The 15780-nt window shown below is 38.1% G+C and overlaps 1 protein-coding gene across 3 annotated transcripts in view; it reads right to left on the minus strand.

Moving 5' to 3' along the window:
• Positions 1-3931: 3931 nt before the first annotated feature.
• Positions 3932-15780, minus strand: part of PHTF2 (putative homeodomain transcription factor 2) — a 152951-nt gene continuing 141102 nt past the window's right edge. For all 3 annotated transcript variants that reach the window (XM_053553881.1, XM_053553882.1, XM_053553880.1), the window contains 2 exons: positions 6899-7024; positions 3932-6271 (listed from right to left, as the gene is read on the minus strand). In XM_053553881.1, coding sequence (XP_053409856.1) covers positions 6251-6271; positions 6899-7024 — 147 coding nt within the window. In that variant the 3' untranslated portion in view covers positions 3932-6250. The remainder of the gene's footprint in view (positions 6272-6898; positions 7025-15780) is intronic.

Here is a 15780-nt window from a genome sequence, read left to right on the forward strand (position 1 = left end):
CCGTGTTTTGTAGACATAGGAAGTCTCCTATGTCTACAAAATAAGGTATGTTTTTTTTGTTCAAAGTTTAGATAGTAAAGACAAAAAAGTATGTTCAAAGTGTAGATAGTGAAGACTGCTAAGTACTGCACTTAAATACATATGAGTAAAAAGATAATGAGCAAGAACCAGAGAGGAAAAATGGCTTCACATTGAACAGCCACTTTGTGTAAGGCTTTTTCAGGTCAAGTCTTCATTTGGTTGATAAGGATTTATCGTAAGGATAAGGGGAAATACCTGGCATCATGACTCAGAACACAAGGTAAGGGTACCACAGTGCAAGTCCAGTTCTGATGATCAGCTGAATAGAGTGCTATCAGTTTCTCAGCCTCTAAAGTTTCTTCTCCCTTCTCCACTATCACTAGCTCCTCCTTCTCCACTTTATGCTTTGCTTAATTTATAGCTTCTTCTGGATTTCTACTTTTCTAGCTGCCTGTGGACATTGTGTCCTACACTCAAATTTTCAGTAAGAGACTGGGAGTCAGCAAGTCACCATCAGGGATAGAGTGCTCCTCTTGGGCAAAGCTTTCGTGCCAGCCAGTGTCCAGAAAGCTGCCTACAGGCCCATACAATGACTGGCTGCTTTAGGGCAGGGCGCCAGGTGCCCACCTACTTGGTTACAGCCAAAGAGAAATGCAATACAGTCCAACAAAGCTCGCAGAAACATGCAGAAACAACTTCCTGCTGTGATGACAGCTAAGGGTGTGGCAAGCCCTGACAGGGCCACCTATTAGCATACAATGGCTCCATCCAACGCACGAACCTTAACTAGTTCCCTCATTCTCTGGTTTCTAGTACTTCTTTTAAAATCTAAATGATTTATAACATAAAATCAGGAAAGAAAAAGATTTAAAGGTGATTGTAAAAACAACTGAGGCATCATCTGTGTGGGCAGGGCAGAATCCTGTGTCCTGAGGATGGCTGGCCTCAAAGAGCACCTGCTCAGCAGAGCTGTGGAAGAGAGAGGCAGCCTGACTCATGCTTGATCTCCACCTTCTCAGTAGAGTTAGAGGGAAAAAATATGCATAGTTACAAGACAGATTAGGAGCCTGAGGATGGTAAACGAGGTTTGGAAGTGCCACTCTCGGAAACATATAAATGGAGGTGAAATAGATTTTTTTTTTTTAAAGCCAAATAGAGAACTCAGTTTCCAGTAATATCTTGATTTATAGAAAATCAAGTCAAATGCTCTCCTGCAACTCAGAGTATGAACAGTGAGCAGACAACTTTGAGGGTTGAGAGTAGGTAGAAGACGCCTCTAGAACGATGTTAGAGTATCCATATGTAAATGAGACTGAGATCTAAAAATTAAGAGACATGAATGAAACATGCACCTAAGAATTTAGCAAAATTGTTTGTAATTGGACAAATAGTTAATATGTAGGCTGTCTTACCAAAGTGAGAAAAGTCTCCTACATTTTAGTGTGGTTCCTCAGGAAGAAAGGGAATTAAATGTTGATTTCTTATAAAAGAATTCTTCATGAATAATTTATAAGTTATGATTCTTAATTAGTCCTGATATTTGGTGGGGATGCATGTGATACGAATGGTTTAACTTGTACATTTTGGTTCATTGCCCTGAGCCATCACTTATTTTTCTTGGTAGGAAAGGTGAAGAGAACCAATTTCTATGCAGAACCGAGTCGGTTGTTGTGTTAGGGACTTTACAGATGTTACCTCATTAATCCTTCTAATAACCTAGTTAAAATAGGTATTATTGTCAGTAATTTGCAGCAGAGAAAACCAAAGTTCACAAAGGTTAAGTAATTTCTTCAAGATTGTAAAAGAAGTTTGATGCCGAAGCATATATTCTTTCCTATAGGGGACACCGCAGAGAGTTGAATAAGATGTCAAGATGAATTCCAACTTTTTCCCTACTGCCAAGGTTATTAGTTTGTATATGACCTTGCTACAAATATGGACAGATGATTAATATCTTTGTTCTCCCCAGAATATTTTCCCCATGATTAAAAATTTTGATAAGTCATGAGGTACCAAACTAATAAAAGATACTATTTCAGAATATAAACCTGCAAAAGGAATAAGGAGAGTTTTGGTTCTATCCTTAACTAGTTGTTTAGCCTCTTTTTTAGCCTGTTTTTACATGTTCCAAACTGGAACTTTGGACTGGGTAGTGTTCAAGGTCCTATTCAACTCAAGTCATTCCTTCATTCAGAAAATATACTGAGATTCTTCCATGTATTAAGCACCGTTTTGGGTGCTGGGAATACAGTGGTAAATAGTTAAGATCTCATGGAATTTACATTCTATAAAATTCTTGCTCTTAAGACAATGATTCTCAAGATGGAGAGAAGTGGCAAGGTGGACAAATTTTCCAAATCACTTGGGGAATACTTTTTTGAGAGTATGTATGTATCAATCTAAGAAATAACATGGGTGTATATGTGTGTGTGTGTATATGCATGTCAGCTCTGCCTCAGTCCCTAGCATAGAGCCCCTAAATAAAACCCTTGTAATTTTCTCAGTGATAAGGATGCTCCAAGAATCTTTCATTCTAATATTTGACTCTAGTTCCTGACAAGAGTTCCTATATCCCTTGGAACTTCCTGGGTAATAGGAGCACCTATTATTCTAATGAGGTGGCTCTTGGTGGGTCCTACAAGGACCAAGCCATGAGTACAAGTTTGGAACTCTCTGTTACACCTCCCATTCTCCAGAGAGGGGTAAGGGGCTGGAAAAGGAGTTACTAATCAATCATATTTACATGATGAAGGCCCCATAAAAATCCCTGAACTGTGTGTCTCTGTGTTACATTTTGGTAATCATAATATTTCAAACTTTTTCATTATTATACTGATCTGTGATCAGTAAACTTTGCCATTAATATTGTTAAAAAAAAAAAAATCCTGAACTGTGTGGAGTCTAGAGAATTTCTGGGTTCTCAAACATATGGAGGTTCCTGCTGGGTGGCACACCCTGGAGAGGGCAAGGAAGCACTGTGCCCCTCCTCCCACACACTGGGTTATGCGTCTCTTCCATCATCTGTATCCAGTAAAAGTGTTTCCTTGAGTTTGTGAGCAGCTCTAGCAAATCAACTGAAGTCCAGGAGAGGGTTGTGGGAACTCCACTTTATAGCCGTAGGTCAGAAGCACAGATTACAACCTGGGGCATGTGACTAGCCTCTGAAGTGGGAGCAGTCTTGCAGGACTGAGCTCTCAACCTGTGAGATCTGACACTATCCCAGTTGGTGTCCACTGGAGAGTCTTGTGTCAGAAGTGTTACACTGAAGGGTGTTCAAGAGTATGAAAAACACTGTTTCTTCCCTACCCCTAATAGCCTGTTAGACTCTGCAGGAAGTAAGTACTTTGGGGAGCCAGTGCTACTGTGAAGCACAGTGTGGTATCATTTGTACAGGTTTGGCAGAAAAAAGGTTGCAAATTAGTGTTCTAAGTGATACATCAAATGAAAGACGTGACACTCATATAGTTTTAAAGTCTGAAGGCGGATTCATTAAAAGAGTCAATTCCAAGCTTAAAGTAAGCTTGAAAGTGCACTTGAATTAGTAGTCCCTGATTAACTTAAGCCCTATCCTACTGCTGGTCTTTCATGCTGTATTTATTGGCAAAATTGTTTGTTTGAAAACACCACTATCCTTCTCACAATGAGTTTTAATATCCCAGGCCACAGCCAGTTTGCTGTATTTAAAAACAAACAAGTAAACAAACATTAGTGGGTGAATAGCATTTTGTTGATAAAAAGCATGTTTGTATGTATTGTTTTGTGTTCTAAGAATCATAATGGAATCTGACATGTTGGGAAGTTATAAAAAATTTATTTCCCCCCTCCAAACTTAACAGTTATAACTAAAGTTTATGCTGTTGTAAACAAAAATTACCATAGAAATGTTTACGACTTGAAAATATTAAAAAACTGTCATAGAATATTTTATTTTAAATTTGCCGTTCAAACTTTCAAATACAACACACATGGCAAAAAAAATTCTATTTTTGAATTGTCTTTTCTATGTGACAATTACAATATCTTTCAATTTTGTACATTCGTGGTATTCTTAAAGGCAACAATGTCAATTTTTCTGCTTTGAAAATAGTTGGTAATGTTCTGAAATCGCTTAAAATGACAACTTTTTCCTTTTAGTACCCCACTGCTGCCCACATTAATGACATAATTCAACATATTACTAATAAGTTATTGAGAGGTATATTGTACTATTTTAATAAATCAACTTCCAACTCTAAGTTAAATTGTACTTCAATCTAAAACAAGCATTTTCCTAAGCCATTATACTCAGCTACTTTTCTCAAAAATATTTCCATTCTGATATAAGGGTTTTTTTGTGTGAGATACAACAGTTTCATCTCTTACTCCTAACAGAACTCATGCTGTACTTTTTTTCTTAAAATATATTTGATATATTCTGTGCAAAATGTTAAGTTCTTTATAGGTATGTACCTTAATTTTGAAAAAGTTTATAAAATGTAATTCCTAAAAACAACCTCAACATGAGACAATAGAGGAGGAAGAAACATATCAGACAAAGCCTAATTTTTCACATGAGAAAGTAAGTATGTTTTTAAAGCTCCAGTATTACATTCCTTGAAAAAAATTCAGAATGTACTTTGGTCATTATTTAAACACATTAAAACATAGGCAACTAAAACAAAATGCTTTCTGTTGTTTGCTATAGGAAGAAAATATACTACACAAGGAGGCTGGACTGAGCCTGACCAAAAGGAATGGTGAGAGCAGAGTGATCTGACACAGCTCCGTTCACACACCCCTCACTTTAAGATTATGATTTGGGGATTAGAACTGCACCAAAGAAATTATTTACAATTAATTATCTTAAATTCCTTAAAATATGGTAAAAATGTGAGAATATTCAACATGATAACACTTTGCACCAAGAAAATTCTAGATTGTTTCAAATAAATTTTGTTTTAGAAACCAGATGTTTAAAAAAAAAAACCGCAAAAACATTTTGTTTCATGTAATTCCTAAAACACTCTTGATTGTACCAATATAAAAACTGAAATCAAAGCCCAATGTGAGAAGCTGTCATATTTGCCCTATTTACCTAATATGCCAACATGATAAGCTCTCACTGGACACTTGGCAAATTATTGGCAGAAAGGGAGGTTAACTTTCCAGGTTAAAAGCATCTAAAATAGCCCTTATATAATGGGGGTGGGGTAGGGAGAATGCACCAGATAGATTTGCAGGCTGAAGCTGTCTTTTCTGAATATTTGGATGTAGCTTCATAACTAATAGTCAGAGGAACATTTTATTGATCGTTAACCTTATTCTTAAGTTGTTCATTTGAGTGTGGTATGGACAGCATACACTATAGTGTACCAGAGAGAGAATGATTTTGCTTGAGTAAACATAATGTACTTTAGTAATATCAATAGGCACTTCACTTGTGAGATGAGTACATACCTCATTCAAAAGTATCCATATCATGCCCGAGTACACTATAACATACCCCATATAAAGATACGCATTAAAAGTAATAATTTTTAAAAGTGCACATTTTGAGCATGCACAGTTGGAGCTGTGCAAACAGCCCAGTGTTTCAAATAAATACAATTATTACTAGTTAATTTTTATCAAAATATTTTACAGTATGGTAACCATTTACAATTATTGCTCTATTATGAGTTTTAAAGAGCACTTGTTGACCTGTTATGTAATACCATATATATTAATACTGAAGGGTGCTTAAACTGCAGCTTAATCAATTTAGATCCTGGCATTGTTCAAAAATAATCATTTAAGAGGAACCCTGACTGAATCTTGATTTACCAAAGAAAATGCTGTATTTGTTTAGCTGAGTTCAATGTATTATTCCAAAGTTCAAGAATTTTTCCTACAGTAAGGCAAGTTCACGGCATTGATGTAGAAACAGTGCTTAGCAATGGCTTCAGTTTTCACAATTTGTTATTTTGCCAATTATTTATAAGCAATTACTAGGATCTCAAGTATATGGATATCAGTTTCATCACCCTTTCAACACTAAGTACATCAATGCTTAAAAATAAAATATAAAGACGAAAATAAATGTAAAAAAACAGTGAAAGTAAAATAAATATAAGAATTGCACAAGAAAGTCTGATGTAAACACTTCAATTTCCCAGCTGAGACTCCTGAAGCAAAGAATCAGTGACTGCTTTCAGGCAGCTTAGTCAGTACTCTTATTCTGGAAAAGAGGCTACATCTTTTTTCTGAATTGTCATGATTTAATCTTCCACAGCTAAAGGGAAAAAAAAAAAGGTAGTTTTAATATCAAAACTTAAGCTGTATCATATAATATCACTTTTTATTTAAATTCCACTTACAAACATTACAGTTTCTAATATTTGAACCCTTCTATTTTTAAGAACTCACCATAAATTCAAAGAGTGAAAATCAGATTTCCCTTGCTTTCTTTTATTGCAAACTGGCAATATGCATGTACTCCTTGTCTAATCTGATTATCCTACACTTACTAACAGTTGTGCACACACTGGAAGATGTATATATTGCTACAGAGATAAATAATACAACTTCTGACCAAAAATAGAAAGAGGGCTCTTCTTTTTCTTTATTATCACCTAAATTAGATTCAAATTATATGAGTAAAGATAAATACTTCCACTTATTCTACATGTGAGTCCTATTTATAATAAATACTGTTCCAAATCAGCAGTTCTATCAGTATTATAAGCCATGAATATATATCATTCTTTGAAATCAAATGTGAAGTCATTTTCCCTAATTATTATACAATCTTATTAAGATGAGTCCATTACTGTGAGATCTCAAAAGAGTGACAGGGTAAAATAAGCATTACAAAAATGCTACAGGGTACTAAGAAATAAAAATATATGCAAGCTCTTACCTTTAGGTTAAAACCAAGCAAGTCACTGATAACACCAGAAACAGCTGATAGGATGACAACCTGGGTGATGTTATAAAGCAGCGGATTCATTGTGAGCCCATATAATCTAAAGGGACTATCCAATTCCTAGTAGAAAAGGAAAAGAGTCAGCCCCAGATTCAATAAGAATTACCAGTTAAACTAATTCAGAGAAATGTATGACAATTTTTTAAAAAACACTTTCAAAAACTAATAAACTGTGGATGTTTTTATGAAAGATAACCAGGCTGAACTTGAAATAAGTAAATTTTAATAGTAGTTTTAATGTTTTTAAGGCAAAAGGGACTTCCTTTTTTTTTTTTTTTTTTTTTTTTGGAGACAAAGTCTCAAGCTGTTGCCCTGGGTAGAATGCTGTGGCGTCACAGCTCACAGCAACCTCAAACGTTTGGGCTTAAGAGATTCTCTTGCCTTAGCCTCCCGAGTAGCTGAAACTTCACGCAACTGCCACAATGCTTGGCTATTTTTTGTTGCAGTTGTCATTGTTGTTTAGCTGGCAGGGGCTGGGTTCAAACCTGCCATCGTTGGTGTATGTGACTGGCACTGTAACCACTGTGCTACGGACGCCGAACCGACAAAAGTGACTTCTTTAAAAGAACTCTATAACTAAATTTGTAACTCTAATTTCTGTCCCAAATGAATGAATAGTAAATCATTGGTCTAGCGAGTAACTATAAGGTTAGAAAACATTTTTTAGTATAAAAGCTAGAATAGAAACTGAAAGAGCACCATATCTTTTTGCATAAGAATTAGAAATTTAATTAGTCAAATTTTCTGACAAGTGAAAACCCCTTTGAGTCAATCCATTTTCAAATACATGAATTGATAGATTCAAACATTTAAAATTCTATTATATGCAATGAATCCCCAAAAATAAAAAAAAAAAATTCTATTATATGCCAGGCAATGTGTATCCTCTGAGAAGATTCAGTCCCTGCACTGAAGGATTTTCCACTTTATTTTTATTTTTTATTTTTTGAGACAGAGTCTCACTTTGTCACCCTCAGTAGAGTGCTGTGGCATCGTAGTTCACAGCAACCTCAAACTCTTGGGCTCAAGCGATTCTCTTGCCTTAGCCTCCTGAGTAGCTGGGACTACAGGCACCTGCCACAATGCCTGGCTATTTTTTTTAGAGACAGGGTCTCACTCTTGCTCAGGCTGGTCTTGAACCCATGAGCTCAGGCAATCCATCCACCTCAGGCTCCCAAAGTGCTAGGATTTCAGGCATGAGCCACCATGCCCAGCAACCTTCCACTTTAGTAGACATGCAAACAAATAATTCAAATAAGACATTCCCATTTCAGAGATATGTATAAAAAGCAGTAAGAACATAGAGGAAGGTGCTTGTGAAACTTTGTAGGTATTCTGTAAAATCCTGAGAACATGGCATACTTGAATTGCTACAGGCTGCTCAACATTGTTGGAGCCCAAGTACAAGGAGGAAGTACTGTAAACTTAGAAAGCTGGCTACTTAAGTAAGGGTCATTCAGGCAGATTATACAGACAAACTAACACTAAAGGAATTAAAGTAGGATATCAGTGTGCATGTGAGAAAGACCACTGGACCAGCGATGCAGAAGACAGATGAGAGAGCAATCAGACAAGAAGCAAGAATGTCTATAAGGAGTTCAGTGTATTAGAAGCTTAAATGAGAGACCAGGATCTCACAAAGCAAAGCACTGATTTTGGAAAGAGGGAATGAATCAGAAGATACTTAAGAGTCTGAATCAGTGGACTTCAGAATTTCTTGGCTATGAAGAGTGAAAGACAGGTACAATCTACATTAAGTTTCAGATTTCGGACTAGGAGACTATGTGTGATCTAAAAGGATCACACTGCTGTTCTTAGTATTAGTTATTTTTATACTCTGATATTAGCCGTTCATTAATTCTCGCCTTGGGGCCCCCTCCTATCTAGCTATCAAGCAAACAGAAAACTATCAATTGAATGTATTATTTCCACAGAGCATTTTGGCAGAAAATGGAGTTTACCTGTATTATCTTGTTCATTATTTAAGTGCCATCATCATCTTCAGGACACTTAAACGGATTTGAAGAAGAAGGCAATTTGCTTATTTTATTACCCCTCCCCCTTCTGAACCTTTTCAATGCTTAATGTACTATGAGGTATACAGTCTATATCCAATTCATACTTCTTAGTTGAATGAAGAATTAATTGTAACACCAAGGTACAACTACTCTTACCATTCTCTGAACTTACAAACTCTAAGAATTATATGCAACTGGTTACAGAAATTGAGATTTTAAAAAATATTTTCTTTTTGAGGCTCGCGGTGGCAAGTCGGAAGCGTTCGCACCAGCGAGGCAGCGGCCGGGCAGCGGCGGCAGGCGGCGGACAGGACAGAAACGGGAAGGGCCGGCAAGGGCAGGCTGCTCTCCCTTTGCGCCTGGAGAGCCAGTCAGCCAGCGCGATCGGGGTGCTGAGCCTCGACGCTGCCCCGCCCCGGATTTCATTCCGGGGCAGGGGGCTCGGCGAGCCGAATTCCCCGGCTAACGCGACTCCGGAGCAAGGTGAAGGCAGCATGAATGATCCCTGATGACGCCTATGGGCGTTTTTGGCCATTCCCTTTTGAACGGGAGAAGGAGGAAAGCCATCGCTTGGAAGAGACAGAGTTTCACTTTATCGCCTTTGGTAGAGTTCTGTGGCGTCACACAGCTCACAGAAACCTCCAACTCCTGGGCTTAGGCAATTCTCCTGCCTCAGCCTCCCGAGTAGCTGGGACTACAGGCGCCCACCACAACACCCGGCTAAGCCTAAGACTTCTAATACAACGTTGAATAGAGGTGGAACAGAGCCTCTCCTTCCCAACAAGTGGCAATGCCCACTGTGGTTCCAGCAGGCACTCTTCTTACAAAGGCAAAGCTTCAGTGACCAAAGGAGTTTTGGACTTTCTGAATTTTAAAAACAGAGACATTGGAGCTCAGCAGAGGGTGTGTAAAAGGCAGTACAGTCTGGGGATATAGGACTCCAGGCATCTCTGGCTGGTGGGATCTGCCTATCATCACCCCTGAGAGGATACAGGGAGTCAGCGAGAGACTTCTGGACCCCAAGAGGAGGACTAAAACAGTGGAAAACCGGCAAGTGGTCGCGTGTGTTCAATCCGTCTAAACCCGCCCGCAACTTCCATAGGCACGAGAACTTAAAGGGCAAAAGGAAGTGAAAGGAAAATTAGGGCAAGGAAACAGATAAAAGAAATCACCCATGAGGAAGAATCAGCAGAAAACTCCAGGCAACATGAAGAACCAGTCCAGAACAACCCCGCCAAGGGACCATGAGGTAGCTACTGCAGAGGATTCCACCTATACAGAAATGTTAGGAATGACAGAAAGGGAATTTAGAATACACATGTTGAAAACAATGAAAGAAATGATGGAAACAATGAAGGAAACTGCTAATAAAGTGGAAAATAACCAAAAGGAAATCCAAAAACAGAATCAAATCAGAGATGAACGATACGAAGAATATAAAAAGGATATAGCAGAGCTGAAGGAACTGAAACAGTCAATCAGGGAACTTAAAGATGCAATGGAAAGTATCAGCAACAGGTTAGACCATGTAGAAGAAAGAATTTCAGAGGTAGAAGACAAAGTTTTTGAGATAACTCAGATAGTAAAAGAGGCAGAAAAGAAGAGAGAGAAAGCAGAACATTCACTGTCAGAATTATGGGACTTTAACATACGAGTTATAGGAATTCCAGAAGGGGAAGAAGAATGCCCCAGAGGAATGGAAGCCATACTAGAGAATATTATAAAAGAAAATTTCCCAAATATCACCAAAGATTCTGACACACTGCTTTCAGAGGGCTATCGGACCCCAGGTCGCCTCAACTCTAACCGAGCTTCTCCAAGACACATTGTGATGAACCTGTCCGAAGTCAAGACAAAAGAAAAGATTCTGCAAGCTGCCAGGAGTAAGCGCCAGTTGACCTACAGGGGCAAATCCATCAAAGTGACCGCAGACTTCTCTAATGAAACTTTCTAAGCAAGAAGACAATGGTCATCTACCTTTAATCTACTTAAACAGAACAATTTCCAGCCCAGAATTCTGTACCCTGCTAAGCTAAGCTTCAAAATTGATGGAGAAATTAAATCATTTACGGATATACAAACATTGAGGAAATGCGCCACAACAAGACCAGCTCTACAGGAAATACTTCAACCTGTTATACACACTGACCACCACAATGGATCAGCAGCAAAGTAAGAACTCAGAAATTAAAGGACAGAACCAAACCTCCACACTGATGCAAAAGATAAAACTAAGCAATGGACTCTCACAAAATAAGACGAATAGAATACTACCACACTTATCAATTATCTCAATAAATGTTAATGGCTTGAATTCCCCACTGAAGAGACATAGATTGGTTGGATGAAAAAACACAAGCCATCCATTTGCTGTCTGCAAGAAACACACCTGGCTTCAAAAGACAAATTAAAGCTCCGAGTCAAGGGTTGGAAGACAATTTTTCAGGCAAATGGAATTCAGAACAAAAGAGGAGTTGCAATCGTATTTTCAGATACATGTGGATTGCAAGCAACTAAAGTCAAAAAAGACAAGGATGGTCACTTTATATTGGTCAAGGGAAAAATACAACAAGAAGACATTTCAATTCTAAATATCTATGCCACCAATTTAAATGTTCCCAGATTCTTGAAACAGACCTTACTCAGTCTGAGCAATATGATATCTGATAATACCATCATAACAGGGGACCTTAACACTCCTCTTACAGAGCTGGACAGATCCTCTAAACAGAAATTAAACAAGGATATAAGAGACTTAAATGAGACCCTAGAACAACTGTGCTTGATAGACGCATATAGAACACTCCATCCCAAAGATAAAGAATATACATTCTTCTCATCACCCCATGGAACATTCTCCAAAATTGATCATATCCTGGGACACAAAACAAATATCAACAGAATCAAAAGAATTGAAATTTTACCTTGTATCTTCTCAGACCATAAGGCACTAAAGGTGGAACTCAACTCTAACAAAAATGCTCGACCCCACCCAAAGGCATGGAAACTAAACAATCTTCTGTTGAATAACAGATGGGTGAAGGAAGAAATCAAACAGGAAATCATTAACTTCCTTGAGCATAACAACAATGAAGACACAAGCTACCAAAACCTGTGGGATACTGCAAAAGCAGTTTTGAGAGGAAAATTCATCGCTTTAGATGCCTACATTCGAAAAACACAAAGAGAGCACATCAACAATCTCACAAGAGATCTTATGGAATTGGAAAAAGAAGAACAATCTAAGCCTAAACTCAGTAGAAGAAAAGAAATATCCAAAATCAAATCAGAGATCAATGAAATTGAAAACAAAAGAATCATTCAGAAAATTAATGAAACAAGGAGTTGGTTTTTTGAAAAAATAAATAAAATAGATAAACCATTGGCCAGACTAACGAGGAATAGAAAAGTAAAATCTCTAGTAACCTCAATCAGAAATGATAAGGGGGAAATAACAACTGATCCCACAGAGATACAAGAGATCATCTCTGAATACTACCAGAAACTCTATGCCCAGAAATTTGACAATGTGAAAGAAATGGATCAATATTTGGAATCACACCCTCTCCCTAGACTCAGCCAGGAAGAAATAGAGCTCCTGAACAGACCAATTTCAAGCCCTGAGATCAAAGAAACAATAAAAAAGCTTCCAACCAAAAAATGCCCTGGTCCAGATGGCTTCACTCCAGAATTCTATCAAACCTTCAAGGAAGAGCTTATTCCTGTACTGCAGAAATTATTCCAAAAAATTGAGGAAGAAGGAATCTTCCCCAACACGTTCTATGAAGCAAACATCACCCTGATACCAAAACCAGGAAAAGACCCAACAAAAAGGAGAATTTCAGACCAATCTCACTCATGAACATAGACGCAAAAATTCACAACAAAATCCTAGCCAATAGATTACAGCTTATCATCAAAAAAGTCATTCATCATGATCAAGTAGGCTTCATCCCAGGGACGCAAGTCTATAAACGTTATCCACCATATTAACAGAGGCAAAAATAAAGATCACATGATCCTCTCAATAGATGCAGAAAAAGCATTTGATAAAATCCAGCATCCTTTTCTGATTAGAACACTGAAGAGTATAGGCATAGGTGGCACATTTCTAAAACTGATTGAAGCTATCTATGACAAACCCACAGCCAATATTTTACTGAATGGAGTAAAACTGAAAGCTTTTCCTCTTAGAACTGGAACCAGACAAGGTTGTCCTCTGTCACCTTTACTATTCAACGTAGTGCTGGAAGTTCTAGCCAATACAATTAGGCAAGACAAGGAAATTAAGGGAATCCAAATGGGAGCAGAGGAGGTCAAACTCTCCCTCTTTGCTGACGACATGATCTGATACTTAGAGAACCCCAAAGACTCAACCATAAGACTCCTAGAAGTCATCAAAAAATACAGTAATGTTTCAGGATATAAAATCAATGTCCACAAGTCAGTAGCCTTTGTGTACACCAATAACAGTCAAGATGAGAAGCTAATTAAGGACACAACTCCCTTCACCATAGTCTCAAAGAAAATGAAATACCAAGGAATATACCTAACGAAGGAGGTGAAGGACCTCTACAAAGAAAACTATGAAATCCTCAGAAAGGAAATAGCAGAGGATATTAACAAATGGAAGAACATACCATGCTCATGGACGGGAAGAATCAACATTGTTAAAATGTCTATACTTCCCAAAGCAATCTACCTATTCAATGCCATTCCTATCAAAATACCAACATCGTACTTTCAAGATTTGGAAAAAATGATTCTGCGTTTTGTATGGAACCGGAAAAAACCCCGTATAGCTAAGGCAGTTCTCTGTAACAAAAATAAAGCTGGGGGCATCAGCATACCAGATTTTAGTCTGTACTACAAAGCCATAGTGCTCAAGACAGCATGGTACTGGCACAAAAACAGAGACATAGACACTTGGAATCGAATTGAAAACCAAGAAATGAAACTAACATTTTACAACCACCTAATCTTTGATAAACCAAACAAGAACATACCTTGGGGGAAAGACTCCCTGTTCAATAAATGGTGTTTAGAGAACTGGATGTCTACATGTAAAAGACTGAAACTGGACCCATACCTTTCCCCACTCACAAAAATTGATTCAAGATGGATAAAGGACTTAAACTTAAGGCATGAAACAATAAAAATCCTCCAAGAAAGCATAGGAAAAACACTGGAAGATATTGGCCTGGGGAAAGACTTCATGAAGAAGACTGCCATGGCAATTGCAACAACAACAAAAATAAACAAATGGGATTTCATTAAACTGAAAAGCTTCTGTACAGCTAAGGAGACAATAACCAAAGCAAAGAGACAACCTACACAATGGGAAAGGATATTTGCATATTTTCAATCAGACAAAAGCTTGATAACTAGGATCTATAGAGAACTCAAATTAATCCACATGAAAAAAGCCAACAATCCCTTATATCAATGGGCAAGAGACATGAATAGAACTTTCTCTAAAGATGACAGACGAATGGCTAACAAACACATGAAAAAATGTTCATCATCTCTATATATTAGAGAAATGCAAATCAAAACCACCCTGAGATATCATCTAACCCCAGTGAGAATGGCCCACATCACAAAATCTCAAAACTGCAGATGCTGGCGTGGATGTGGAGAGAAGGGAACACTTTTACACTGCTGGTGGGACTGCAAACTAGTACAACCTTTCTGGAAGGAAGTATGGAGAAACCTCAAAGCACTCAAGCTAGACCTCCCATTTGATCCTGCTATCCCATTACTTGGCAACTACCCAGAAGCAAAGAAATCCTTTTATCATAAGGACACTTGTACTAGACTGTTTATTGCAGCTCAATTTACAATCGCCAAAATGTGGAAACAGACTAAATGCTCACCAACCCAGGAATGGATTAACAAGCTGTGGTATATGTATACCATGGAATACTATTCAGCCATTAAAAAAAATGGAGACTTTACATCCTTCGTATTAACCTGGATGGACGTGGAAGACATTATTCTTAGTAAAGCATCACAAGAATGGAGAAGCATGAATCCTATGTACTCAATTTTGATATGAGGACAATTAATGACAATTATGGTTATGGGGGGGGGAAACAGAAAGAGGGAAGGAGGGAGGTGGGTGGGGCCTTGGTGTGTGTCACACTTTATGGGGGCAAGACATGACTGCAAGAGGGACGTTACCTAACAATTGCAATCAGTGTAACCTGGCTTATTGTACCCTCAATGAATCCCCAACAATAAAAAAAAAAAATATTTTCTTTTTAAGAAAAGCATTACTGAAGCAAGATGGCGGCCAAATAACGGCTTCCTTGCAACAGGGCACGATTATTCTTTTCTTTTTTTTCTTTGTTTTTTTCCTCCATTTTTCTAGTTTAAATACAATTTCCCATTCTTGCCTTTTTCAATAATTAGAACTTCAGTTTTGTTAGTGTTTCTACCCCTATTATTTGGTTTTCCCCCCAATTTTATCTCATAAAATTTTCTGTTTGCTTGTTTTGGTTTGATTTATAGCATTTTTGTCTTTCCTCACCACTTGGTGGAGGTTGGGGTACTGTGTCCGAACAGGCTAGGAAAGAGCTGCTGACCTGAAGGGAACCACTCAACCCGTGGGGGAAGGACAGCAGAGAGAGAAGGAAGGAGGGAGGGGTGGGGAAAGGAAGAGCAGAGAGAGGAAAGGAGGGAGGGGGGTGGGGCCTTGGTGTGTGCCACACCTTTCGGGGGCAAGACAGGATTGCAAGAGGGACTTTGCCTAATAAATGCAATCAGTGTAACCTGGTCTACTGTACCCTTAATGAA

This window comes from Nycticebus coucang, chromosome 11, assembly GCF_027406575.1.
Source record: "Nycticebus coucang isolate mNycCou1 chromosome 11, mNycCou1.pri, whole genome shotgun sequence".
NCBI classification, from domain to species: Eukaryota; Metazoa; Chordata; class Mammalia; order Primates; family Lorisidae; genus Nycticebus; species Nycticebus coucang.